Here is a 13,829-nt window from a genome sequence, read left to right on the forward strand (position 1 = left end):
ATAAGCCGGGGCTAGGGGATGTGAGAAGTGATGTACATTACATGACCTCTCACAAACACATTTGTTTTTGTTTATGTTCTTATTACTTTGCTCCAAAAGGATCTTTATATACGTTTTACACAATCAGTTAGAGCCATACGGGGGCCTCTGTGGCCGAGTGGTTAAGGTCGCTGACTTCAAATCCCTTGTCCCTCATCGATGTGGATTCGAGCCTCACTCGGGGCGTTGAATTCTTTATGTGAGGAAGCCATCTAGCTGGCTTACGGAAGGCCGGTGGTTCTATCCAGGTGCCCGTTCGTGATGAAATAATGCACTTAGGAACAACTGGGGATTTCCTCCACCATCACAGCTGGAAAGTCGCCATATGACCTGTAACTGTGTCGGTGCGACGTTAAACCCAACAAAATGAATAAATAAATAAATGTCAAAACTGCATAAATGCTTTATTTTCAGTTTATAATGCACTCAAGAAAAGTAAAAACAAAACAATTCTTTTATTGTGATATTCGATACTGGTCTGTATCATGTGTAATTTTCTTACTTTCAGTCCACTAAAATAATTCTTTGCCATTTTCTTTAGCCAGAACAACAATGCAAATATTGAAATGTTCTCATTGTCAGAAAAGGAGTTATGTCGGTCTTTTGGGATATAAGGCCTTCAATTCATGGCATTAAGGCTCATTTGCAGACTCTTTCAAAACTATTCGTCGTATACTATGCCTACATGTTTGGTTGGTACAATTGATATTACGGTGAACATGACTTATTTCATGCATTAACATGTATACGCCATTGTAGTCACTCATGAGATTCTACCAAATTCGTGAGTTTTGTTGAGTTTAACGTCGCATCGACACGATTATAGGTCATAAACCAAATGGATATAATTATAATAACAAGTCAACGTCTCCTTACTAAAGTCAGAGTTATTCCCTCGGATACACTTAAAATGTCGTTGACAGGCTACAAACCGAGGAAAGTAATTAACTATAATTGTAGTCATTAACTCCTATGTGTGATACACAATTTACGTATATGTTTATGCTGTTCGAATATCCCAAACAGGAATAAAAACAATGAAGAGAAACTAGAGAGCTCAACATATGTAAACAGGAGCGAAAAAGGTTTCAAATTTTAATTGTTTTCATGCTTTCAGGCTTTGATCGATTTTCGTTTTCGTAAATTACATTAAATAGAATATAATGGATGTTATGAGAAAACAATATATACTCATCATGCTCATAAAGCCTATATGTCAAAGCAAGTTTTGAATTTCCCGTTGTTAGATGCAAAACAATCGACTTTCCTATAGACTTTTATATAATAGAATGTATTTATTACAACTAAAAACTAGACATGTACGTCTTACGTTGTTGTTGGTAAAAACCTATGAATAATATACATAAAAACAGCATATGTTTTTCTCTGTACACTTTACTTTCAGATGCTATTATTGAAGGTAGCATTGTAAATAAGATCTTTTGTCGTAAAGTGTTACCTTCAAGAAATAGGGTAATTACATGTATTATTATTATTGATATGATTATTATTATTATTTTATTATTATTATTATTATTATTATTATTATTTATGTATGTGCATTAATGTTACGGAAAACATATGAAAAGAGCGATATAAGGATGGAACTTCTGTGCCCTTTTTACTATTATATATATACAAGTGCGTGAAATTTAATGGTAGCCATTGATAGGCGCTGTCTTCTGATACCATCTATAATTGAGCCGTGCCATGAGAAAACCAACATAGTGGGTGTGCGACCAGCATGGATCCAGACCAGCCTGCGCATCCGCGCAGTCTGGTCAGGCTCCATGCTGTTCGCTTTCAAAGCCTATAGTAATTCGAGAAACCGTTAGCGAACAGCAAGGATCCTGACCAGACTGCGCGGATGCGCAGGCTGGTCTGGATCCATGCTGGTCGCAAAGCCACTATGTTGGTCTTCTCATGGCACGGCTCAATTTAGTCCGACCTGGACAAGTAGAATAGCAACCCCCAAAAAACTTTTTTGTCAAACCGGACCATTTGTAACTTTAGAAAGACTTTAATGTTTACACTGAAAACAATATAAGTTAAAACTTTTAATGATCAATTCGTAAAATTGTTCATTGACAAAAATGTATGATTCATACAGCTCTGGTGACTACTTTTTTGACATTTTGAAACAGCTTTTACCTGTGAATACCGTGTGCATTTTTACTCAGTTAAGTTTTTATTAAGCAAAATTATCACTTTAATTAATAATCACTTGATACGTTTAGTGGTGGAACGTTTTTTCAGTCCCTTCAAGTAAAAGCTTTCCAGTTTGACCAATTCATTTTCTTTGTTTTTTTACGTTCTCTTGCAAAACCTAACTAAAGGGCACTTATTAGCTCAATTCAAAAGCAGCAGCAAAAACATATTTCTATACTAATAACAAAAATGTTCCATGTATCTTCTTTTTCTTTTGATTGTTTACCAACCCATCTTTTCAAAACTTCCTGTGAACAGACATTGAGTAGGAAATATATAAACAAATTCGTGAAAAAAATGTAAATGCTGCCTCCAGGAGGAAAGTGTTGTTTTTTTAATGTTCAAGTGCATTTTGTTGTTTATTATTTGATACACCACGGTTCTAAATACAGATGCAACAGAGATGACTCATGAGCAGGGCAAAACAGCCTTAGTAATTACTTACTTCCAGGGTCGATCTTGTGATTCAGGTCCGAACACGAGATATGAGCCGTGCCATGAGAAAGCCAACATAGTTGGTTTGCGACCAGCATTCATCCAGACCAGCCTGCGCATCCGCGCAGTCTGGTCAGGACCCATGCTGTTCGCTAACGGCTTCTCTAATTGCAACCGGCTTTGAAAGCGAACAGCATGGATCCTGACCAGATTGCGCGGATACGCAGGCTGGTCTGGATCCATGCTGGTCGCAAATCCACTATGTTGCTTTTCTCATGGCGCAGCTCATATGAAGATAAGAAGTAAACTCACGAGTGGGCCACTTTAGTTAAGTATTGATAGCTTAACCGGATATGATATAAAAAAATCTAGGCAGACACATACCCATAGGAAAGCGAAACGCTCAACAGAAATATGTCATTTTACTAAATATTTTTATCAGCTATAAATGGAAACAAACAAAGGGGAACATGACAAAACCTATCTTTTCTCCGCCCTTACTTGAGCTTAGGTTTGAAAAAACAAAAAAAAAACAAGGATGTATATACAAGAGGTACCGCCACATTCAGAAACGCAGTCCTCCCTAAAGCGCAACTCACAGCGAGCGGATGTGCAACAGACTAGTATATACAGACAAACACACGCAAACACTGACACAGACAAAGACATAGAAAACACCCTAGGACAAAAAGAACAAAAAAATGAACACAGTGGGACACCGCCTTGGAGCGGTCAGCGGCATATCCACCATTTGGTAGCTTACAGCTGTTTATGGTGCACAACTTACCTAAAGCCTTCCTGAAAAATATCTGCTCTGCTTTTTTACACGTCCATGGACCTTGACCTTGAATTGCAGGGATGTAAACACGTGTGTTGATAACACAAGTCTTAGAAAGAAATGAAAACGTATCAGATTTCTTAAATAATGATGTTTACATCATTTCTGTTCCAGTTACATGTAGTGGATAGTAAAAACAGGATAATTCATGTTTACGTTAGCATTCTCTTCAATTTTTTTCTTTTCAAAATGTAACCTTATTCCATTTGAAACTTACGTGGGTCGGTAATTAGTCAGTTGTTTTCATCATTTACGTTTTCGTAATACAATTCTAGAATTTTCAAGACATTTCCACCGAACTGTCATTTATTGACAGAGAGAACTTAGAAATGTTTATAAGATTTTTAATGTTCTTGTACTACACTCTTATAAAGTTATTAGTAACATTATCAAGTAACATACATGACATTTTCGCTTTTCATAAAGTCTGTTATAGGTTTATTTAAGGAACTTAAATACCCATTACACAGTTTTACATCACTGTTACAAATATAAGTGTTATTGAAGTTTTTATCGAATTTTGCAATTACGCCTCTTTGGTGTGAAATTATTTAAAAAGCTGACTGTTTCTTTTCATTTCAATATAATGTATCTAGCTTTACATTCGCATTTGATAGATGTCGGGATATTTCAACCACCGGAACCAAAACACCAGTTCTAAAGCTTGGTTTAGTTTCAGAATCAATTTATTTCGAGTTTACTCAACCAAAATAGACGGATGGAGGTAATGATGATTTTGGAAACTTGCATTAAATTTTCTTATTAATTGTTAAATGCAAATCTGTTGACAAAAATAATATAGACTTCTAATACTCATATCATTCCTTGGACACCTAGTGGCCTCCGTGACCGAGTGGTTAAGGTATCTGGCTTCAAATCACTTGCCCCCTCACCGATGTTGGTTCGAGTCTCATTCGGGGTGTTGAATTCCTCATGTGAGGAAGCCATCCAGCTGGATAAAGGAAGGTCGGTGGTTCTACCCAGGTGACCGTTCGTGATGAAATAATGCACGGAGGGGTACCTGGGGCCTTTCTCTACCATCAAAGCCGGAAAATCTTCTTTTTTCCTGTAATTGTGTCGGTGCGATGTTAAACCCAACAAAATAAATAAATAAGACACAATTAACGAAAGTCTATCTTGCATTTAATGCTAAAGGAACAGTGTAAATAATCAGATGGAAAAAAATCGTACAGATCCGTTACTTTGCAAAAAATCTAATTAACCACCTTTAAAGTTTTCTCTTTTTGAAATTTAGAATTTTAGACATATTTTATTTTTACTTTTGTTCTATTTTTTGTGAAGTATTTCAACTACGTGGATTTAGATTTGATTTCAGCTCTGGAGAGTCAGATTAACTACTGTAACATTCGTTTTAAAGAAAATATTAATAGGATATTTTACATTATCTCAGCATCGGGGAAAATGCACTTGTTCCTTAGACTATTGCGCTCCTAAAATGACGCAATATTTCCTCTGCAGAACACATGCATATTTCCCAATACAAAGCTAATACCCTATAATTATTTGTATACGCAAGATACATTTTAAATATAGAATTCAAAAACAGTTCAGCGCAACTTAACATTTTTTACAGAAAAGTGGTATTTTTGCTTACACAGATTTGACCTTTGTCTTTCAATATTAGGTTTGCCATATTGCCTCTTCTTTGGTAGTATTGCCGAAGATATAAACATTTATTAAATGAATAAATATCAGTTACATAAAAAAGAGTTATTTTTACACGTAAATGACCACTGACTTATTCTAGCATAAACTAATGATTTTGTCGTATTGAAAGGGTATTTTCCAACCAAACATAAGACCTGTAAATCCCTCGGGATACTGTAAATATAATAACACGAATTCAAAAGAAAAGTGCGATATCCCTACATTCTAGCACGAAACGTTTATAAGGCTAAGAAATGAATATATTTTCCATCAACATCATTATCTTTTTATGAAATTCATTGTTTAAACAGACTGACGCCATTTCCTATGCGTTACAGGGCCGTTATACGCTTTTCACTGTGCAAAGGAAAATGCATACACAAACTTTTATAGAGTGCAATAATTGTGAGAGTTATTAAAATATACATGTATCATAAAAACTTTAACCCTTAGCTTGCTAAATTTCTAAAATGGACTGGTCAATCATTTAATTTGGGCAATACCATTTATTATTCCAAGGGGTGTTCACTGAAAATTTACAGACTGATTAGTGAACAGTGCAGACCATGATGTCTGGTCTTGGTCTTCACTGGTCGAAAAAAGGTTAAAAGAGAATATTAATTGTCATGTCTTTTCTTTTGCAATAATCGTCTTTGTCTTATCCCGTAGTTTTGCGATATTTTAATGATGTTAACTGAAAAGAAATGTAAATTAATTGCTGCCGTAATGTTTACCATGGACACTGAATTAAGATCTGTTTTAAAACAAAAGTGTTAGTATTGCCAATGAGTGCATTGAAATCACAGTTTTTTTTGTTTGTTTTTTGTTTTGTTTTGTTTTTGTCCTTGCTGAAAATTCAAGATTGGATAAAACAATAGCTCTTGATGAAAGGAACCTTGGGATTGACTTTTGGTTTTTAAGTCATTTCTGGCCAAAGGTGAAGGTTTTTTTTTCTTTGAACTGGAAATGCTCATGACAATTCACCATTATAAGTCCCGTATGATGTCACTCCCAATGGTAAGTCATCAAGTTACTCAAATGTGCAGTAGGAGACTGGCTGCTATTGGTTTATTGAGTCTGAAAGACAATATAACAGACTGCTAGGCTAATTCAACATCAGAACATATATTGTTTGGAGTCTGTACGTATAATACCAGTACGTATTGGATTATGATATTTTAACTTTTAATAATTATTTATTTTAATTATTATATCTGTGGACGTATTATATACTAAGATACTATTAACAAATGATACATCAGAATTAAAAAAAAAACAAAAAAAAAAAAAAAAAAAAAAAAAAAAAAAAAAAAAAACATGCTGTATGTACATATTTTTAATAAGAATTTGCTTGATTTTTCGACATTTTGCAGATAGAATGGCAAATACTTTAAGAAGAAATAATATCTACATTTAATCATTTCATCCTGAAATTTGCCAACATTCATTAAGATATGGGTGTTTTTTTCGACATATTCAAACAAAACAAAACAAAATCAAGTAATATAAATCTGGTATAATAATAATAATAATAATAAGTAATTCTCTAATACAACATTTCAAACAGAGACATAGACCTTCTATAATTTGGACAGCTTTTGGAGAATATTTAGGACTGTTTGAAACGTCCGTTATAAAGAGGTATCCGGTTAAGACGGGGCTGCATTTAGAGGAGTGCTACTGTAATTGTAGCCGAATTAAGTCAATCACGATTAAACCTAAATCTGAAGTTATGAACGATTCAGATAAATTTTCGGACTTATTTTAGCAGACATTAAAACTACTTATAAGGGTTTGTGAGATGTAGGTGTACTTGCACACGTCTTGAAATTTCAATCTACTTTTGACTTAAAATGATCTTATTTTCATTTACCACGGAACTTAAATACCGTGATGATTTTAATTAAGAAGAATTTCTTTAATGATAATCGTTTACCGAATAAGCAGTAAAGATCATTTTTACGTCAATTCTATTTTTAATCGTGGCAACTGCGAAATAACACAAATATTTCAAACGGAATTAAGTAAAACAGTAAAAGAAGTCCCAGCATAAATGACGTTGGGTTTTTATGTTTTGTTTATGAAAACTTAGTGTCAATTCAATGTCAAGTTACTCCTCAAGCAAAATTCAAGATTTCTTAGTACAATGTTGCATTTCTTTTTTAATTCAGAAATATACATAAAGTACAAGCAACGTTGTACGATGAATGATTCTCCATTTGATAGTGCATATAAATCTCGCCTTTCTGCCTGGGAGGATCTCGTTGTAGGAGTATATCTCCTTCTAATCGGTAAGTTAAATGCGTAACCCTTACCCTGCTGAATTGCTATAATGAACTTGTCCATCTTCCAATTTGGGCAGTACCATTAACTGCTAAAAGGGATGCTAACCAAACATATACTGACTGAATGGCGAACAGTGCAGTCTGATCATGATCTACACTGGTCGCAAAGGCAGTATCTGTCGTATCCAGCATGACAAGGGTTAAAAATGTGAATTTTGTTTTAAATCTTTACTTTCTTAAACGTCAATATTCTTTTATGTGGACGTCGTTTGTGAAGTCATTTTAATGCAAATCATCACGTTAAAATATTCATTTACGGTGATATGTTCAGTTTTACTCGGCTTAAGAGCAATTTCATGTAATTTATATAGCATTACTATTTCATGTAATTTATATAGCATTACATTCGCTAATGATACAGAGTTCCTAATATTTCCACTACAAAATTCATTTCAACATTGGTTATTTCTCGATCGTATCTTATGACCTAAAATTACTTACTCAGTTCCAAAAATTTACCTGTGAAAGGTTGCAGAATGGTAAGCTAATATACGGCTGGGGAAATACCACGCCTTAAAGCGACACCAACAGTCTGGCATGACTGGTTTGAAATAGAGTGTTGATAAAGCCTTTAAGCCCACCTCTAAATATTTTTTTTTTACATTTGCCTTTTGCCATGAAATCAAACTATAAGATGCAGCTGTCTCTTCATTACACGCGTTAACACAGCTGAATGTATCTTATACTACCAGAAATTTTAAATCTGTCTGCATTCAATTAACTAAATAGTTTACTCTTTTTTTCAGGAATTTTAGCGTTAGGTCTGAATACCCTTGTGATCTACACTTGTTTGAAACACTGGCGATCCCTCGTCTTATCCGACTACTACATTTTAAGTTTGGCGTGCTCAGACGTGATCCTTCCACTGAGCTCTTTCCCTCTTGCGATCATATCATCACTGTATCATGGCTGGATGTTTGGTGATACAGGTAAAAATAATCTTTCTTTCTCATAAGATTATTTTGAGCATGTGCGAAATTCACTCCAAATAATACCAGAAAAACATTGTTTTTACTGTTTCTAGTAAGGTATATACAAACAAAACTACTATGGATTGGATATTCTGAAATTTTTGGATTATATAGAGCCAAGACAACAAATATTTGCAGTAATAGTTTCCGAATTCGTTTTATCAGGTTCCTGCCAGTACAGTCACTGATATTTCGTCTGTTATAGAGCTTGAAACTCGTTATATTCTCTATTATAGAGCTTAACATTTGTGTTATCCTCCGTTAAAGAGCTTGAAATTCGTTTTTTTTTTCTTCTTTTTAACTGTTTTTAAAGCTTGAAACTAGCTTTATCTTCAGTTAAATTGCTCAGTGTTATTGTTATCCTCCGTTTCATTGCGGGTTGTGGGTCTGAAAGTCATGTTTATATCTTCTTCAAGCGTTTGAAATCCATCTTATCGTACATCAAACAGATTGAGACTTGTGTTATCATCTGTTAAAGATAATGAATCTCGAGTTCTTCTCAATTAAGGAGCTTGTTTTAAGTAAATGCGTGCATACGTTTCATAAAGCTCTAACTTCGTTGTAATTTATTAATTTACGTACCTAACACTTAATTTTAACCACCCTTTAGATTAATACCAATGCTCAAATTTCAAATAAGAAATAAGTTATATTGTGCAACTGGATGCAAAAAGCAAAAACGGTTCCAATTGTTGCATGTTACATAATCAGGCTGCCTTATGATGTTACTGACTTAATTTATAGACTTTAATAATGCTTCAAATGCTCGATTTCATCAAGAGTAAGAGGAATTATAATTCAAGAACCAATATTGATTTATCTTTTGCTTGGAATGTGTGATACTTTATTGATAAAGCTTCTTTTATATTACAGTAACTTTAATTTCTTATATATGAGTTTATCCGTGCATTGTCAAATGTTAAAGATATTCTTATCTTATTCTCAAAAATATCTTAGTATGTATATTTACCTATATGCTGAAAATCCTCGTCAGATGTATTTACATTGTAAATCGGCTGAGCATACAAACAAATACTGTGAATGTAAATCTACTTTCATATCTAAAAAACTGGCCGTCTATGTGTAATTTTTTTCATATATTTTTATCTTAACACACACAGCCGTAACATACATGCTTATTTCGTGCCCGTGTAGACAATGTGCAGTAAACTGTCATTTTTTAAGTTTGAAACTTGCACATATTATATCTTTAATAGTATGTAACTTTCCCGAACCATACGTGTTAACAATGCTGTAATAAATTACACAAACAACAAGATAAAGTAATAATTATACTTAAAGGTATGGTTTGGAGTTTGTAAGTATGTATATATGTATGTATTGCTGATGTTGCCCACGCATTGTGGGACTCATGTCAATCTGTAAATAAACGAATTGAATTGAATACAAAAACGGTGTTTACCTTTTCCATTATCACTTTATACACAAACTGTAACTATTTTATTTATATTTTTTTTATATTTGTATTATACGTGTTTTATATCGTACAAATTTCAGGTTGTAAGATGTATGGGTTCTTTGGTTTTTTCCTCGGCATAGGAAGCATAACCACAGTGACGGTTATGGGAATTATGCGTTACATAAGTATCTGCAAGCCTCATATCAGTAAGTACTTATTTCGTGCCTATCATGAACTAATTTAGCATTACCACAGTTACAGTTATGGGAATCATGTGTTACATAAGTATCTGCAAGGCTCATATAAGTAAGAACCGATTTCTTGCATTATATGAATTATTTTTTTAGCGTTACTACTTATTCCGTGTCCCTCATGAACTATTTAAGTATTTCCACAGGTATTGGTACGGAAATCATGTGTTACGAAAGTATCTCAGTATATGTCGGTCTCAGTTCAGTTAATAATTTCTGTCCATTAACTTTATTTCAGCATATATTATAAGAGTTTGTATCGTGCTTGGACCCATTTCCTTTCAAAGTAGGCGCACATCATATGTGTTTTTTCAGTAAAATGCGCTATAAAAGTATATGTTCTTAATCCTGTGCCCAAAGTAAGTATAGATATTATGCACACCATTTAAACTTGTAGGGAGCCTCTGTGACCGGGTGGTTAAGGTCGCTGACATCAAATCACTTGCCCCTCACTATGTGGGTTCGAGTCTCACTCGGGGCGCGTTTAATTCTTCATGTTAGGAAGTCATCCAGCTTGCTTACGGGAGGTCGGTGGTTCTACCAAGGTGCCCACCCCGATGAAATAAAGCACGGAGGGGCACTTGAAGCCTTCATACCACTATCAAAGCATGACCTATAATTATGTTGGTTCGACGTTAAACCCAACAAGTAAACAAACTTAAAACTTGTTTGTCTGGCATCTTAAGTGACATTTGTCCGGCGACCTAAATGGGTTTTAAATGCAATTGAAATGATACATTAACAACATTTTTAACTTAAAATTTGCAAAAACTTCAGATACTTATTAGAATATTTAACACCTTTTTCTGATTTTTGTCAAGTACACATGAAGTTAGGTTAATTTGTTAAACGATTTTAAATATGCAATTTCTGTCATCCCACAATGATGTTATTGTAAACACAATAATTCAAGAAAGGTCTACAAACTTGTTATACATTTTGCACAACCAACATCATGAACATAAACCGTTTAAGATTAGGCGTCCAGCTAAGACTTGATTTTGTGAAACTGTGAGTTTCCATTAAAATGTAATTCGAAAACGTTAATCTGTTTTATACATTAACAAACAAATCTGCTTTCGGTTTCGGATTTCAGTTGACATATATTATGGATAAGAGAAAAAAAAACAATGTGATGACATTTAAATATTTTAACGTAAGGACTGTAATGTGAAGGTAATTCTAAAATGAACAATCAATAATGTTTTATTCACTGTTAATGTCAAGGTTCATTCTTGAGGATAGACAAAGCAAAGTTTCTATACTGTGTATTTTTAATTTTTCAGAAATCACCAGTCGTAGATGTATAATTGCTTCCACAATATTTCCATATTTCTATGCGTTTGCGTGGTCTTTTCTTCGGCTGAAGTGGTTTGGCAGCTACAGGCTTGAGTGGGATGGTACGTCATGCACGGTGAATGGGGACGGATACAGGTCTTTCAATGTTCTCATGTCCATATTCTGCATATGCATCCCTCTGTCGGTGATTCTGTTTGCATACTGGCAGATAATATTTCGATACAGAAAAAGCACTCGCAATCTACGAAAACATGTTTCAAGAAACAGGAAGAAGGCCAAAAAAGATTCGTTTCTGATGAAGGTTCGTAATAAGAACTGTGTAATTTATAGATATTTTTCTAGCTCCAATCATATTCACAATCATCAATTTTTTGTAATGTCCTAAATATTTAATTCGAAGTTTCAACTTTCTGTTGATTTCTTCCATGTTCTATGATAAAAAGGGACTCGAGACATAACCTTAGATCAGCTTTATGCTATACCTTTTCAGCAATAGCCGATATCTATTTTTTTTGCATATAGATAAATATTTACATATCTTTCGAATGTTTAAAGTTTAAGGCGGCCATGTACATAGTACAAAACCGGATCCTGACTCTAAGCCAATACATTAAAGGTCATATGTATTAAGACATATACTTTTCCATATTCCAAAGAACATATTTAGTCCGAAGGAACATTAATATGTATCTATTCCTTCTATATTCTTTATCAACTGTCAGTAAATAGAAATTTAGGGAATGGGAACATTGTTTTACAAATATATGGGTCGTTCTATGAGAACCTGTATCAGTGACAAAAAAATCAAAATTGAGATAATAAAATATTTGCAATTCTTTTACCTTTCAAATCTGAAAAATCAGAAGTAATTATCTTCACTATTGCAATGATTTTAAGTAAGTCATCAAAGGCATTTTGAGACATGACGTTAAAAATGTCATGAAGCAGTATGACGTCATTTTTAGTTTAATCACAGTTCTTTTATCTACACATATCATCTCTATATTTTCATGTTGCATGGGTGCTTTGGAATTTCCGTTGCCATGACAACACAAATAACTTTTTTTCCCTTTGATTACTGAACTACAATTTACTTGTTTCTAGTTTCTGCATAAACATAAGAAAAACAATGATTTTTTTTCAGTATTTTAAACTACTTATTATGCAAAAATAATATCATGTCACTAATACTGGTATTCTCATGGAATTACCCATATGTATAATTTGTGTTTACAAATTCACAGTATATATAGGAATAAGCTGTAATGTGTCTCTTTTATATTTCAGATTACATTTGTCATGTTTTGGAGTTTCGTGTTGTCTTGGATGCCGTATATGATAGCCTCGTTCCATTCAGTATATGCTATGGACGGAAACCAATCTTCTAGATTCGCTGTGTTCGCCGCATTAATGTCAAGAACATCCACCGTGCTAAATCCTATAATATACTTCCTTATGAGTAAGAAATTCAGACCACTATTAAAGAATTCATGTACATTTCATAAATCGCATTTCTTTTCACTACGAAGATGGGATGAAATTCACTCGTGGAAAACGATCACCGAGCTTCTGAATAGACACAACGGGGTCATATCTTTTTCGGCAATTAGTAAATTAGAAAAGAAGTCATCCTCAGGAAAACGAAATGTGGAGATTCTGACAGGTGTAATTGAATCAGTTAAATTATGAAATAAAGATTTTTAATATTTTTCATTAAATTGATGTGTACTTGTTATTTATAAAAAGGCGTTTTTAAATTTCCCATGATAAGTATGTGTGCTGTACTCCTACTAAAATAAAAGGAAAAAGTTACACGATGCAAGATTGTAACGGTATGTTACATTCAGTAACGTTATGAGACGCAGTTGTTATATGACGATAACTGTTTTAAAGGCACATTTGGTAGTGTCCTTCCCCGCCTAAGTTTCTTTCGAAAAATTCCATTTGTGTTTAGATGGACTACTTAATAGTAGGTCAAAACAGTTACTAGTACTTAAGATTTATATCAGGTCAAAAGTAGCTTGTCACATTTTGAAGGTGACAGATTTTTTTTCCATATATTAACAGTAATTTTATAAATGGAAGTAATAATACATTACAACTAAGGTTCTGTTGCTGTTTTTCTGGACTTTCATACGTTGGCGTTATGATGTCATGTTAACTGACGTCATAACGTCATACATATGTTTCTATACGCTGTATGTTTGTCTGAAGAAGTATTTTAAAGGCACTGACTTCCAGATTTGGCTAAAAATAATCTTTCTTTCAAATTGAAGTTTGGTCATATTATGAACATTAGTTTATATATGAGTTTTCGTTCCTAAAATATTTTTAAAAATCCAAATCAAGAAAAGA

The 13,829-nt window shown here is 33.6% G+C and overlaps 1 protein-coding gene across 1 annotated transcript; it reads left to right on the plus strand.

Annotated features, from left to right (window-relative positions):
- Positions 1-3,220: 3,220 nt before the first annotated feature.
- On the plus strand, positions 3,221-12,862 carry LOC128557361 (melanopsin-B-like). Its single transcript, XM_053544672.1, has 6 exons — positions 3,221-3,413; positions 7,360-7,479; positions 8,280-8,462; positions 10,023-10,130; positions 11,462-11,575; positions 12,762-12,862. The coding sequence occupies exons 1-6, from the start codon at positions 3,221-3,223 to the stop codon at positions 12,860-12,862; spliced, it is 819 nt and encodes a 272-aa protein (XP_053400647.1).
- The last annotated feature ends 967 nt before the right edge of the window (positions 12,863-13,829 follow it).

The sequence above is a fragment of the Mercenaria mercenaria genome, chromosome 5 (genome assembly GCF_021730395.1).
Source record: "Mercenaria mercenaria strain notata chromosome 5, MADL_Memer_1, whole genome shotgun sequence".
NCBI lineage: Eukaryota > Metazoa > Mollusca > Bivalvia > Venerida > Veneridae > Mercenaria > Mercenaria mercenaria.

Bases quoted from the DNA above. Each gene is read 5' to 3' on its own strand.
- LOC128557361 (XM_053544672.1), top strand. From the start codon at position 3,221: ATGTATATACAAGAGGTACCGCCACATTCAGAAACGCAGTCCTCCCTA. The intron at 3,414-7,359 runs GTCAGCGGCATA...TTTTTAATTCAG, and splicing joins TGGGACACCGCCTTGGAGCG to AAATATACATAAAGTACAAG. The intron at 8,463-10,022 runs GTAAAAATAATC...TACAAATTTCAG, and splicing joins CTGGATGTTTGGTGATACAG to GTTGTAAGATGTATGGGTTC.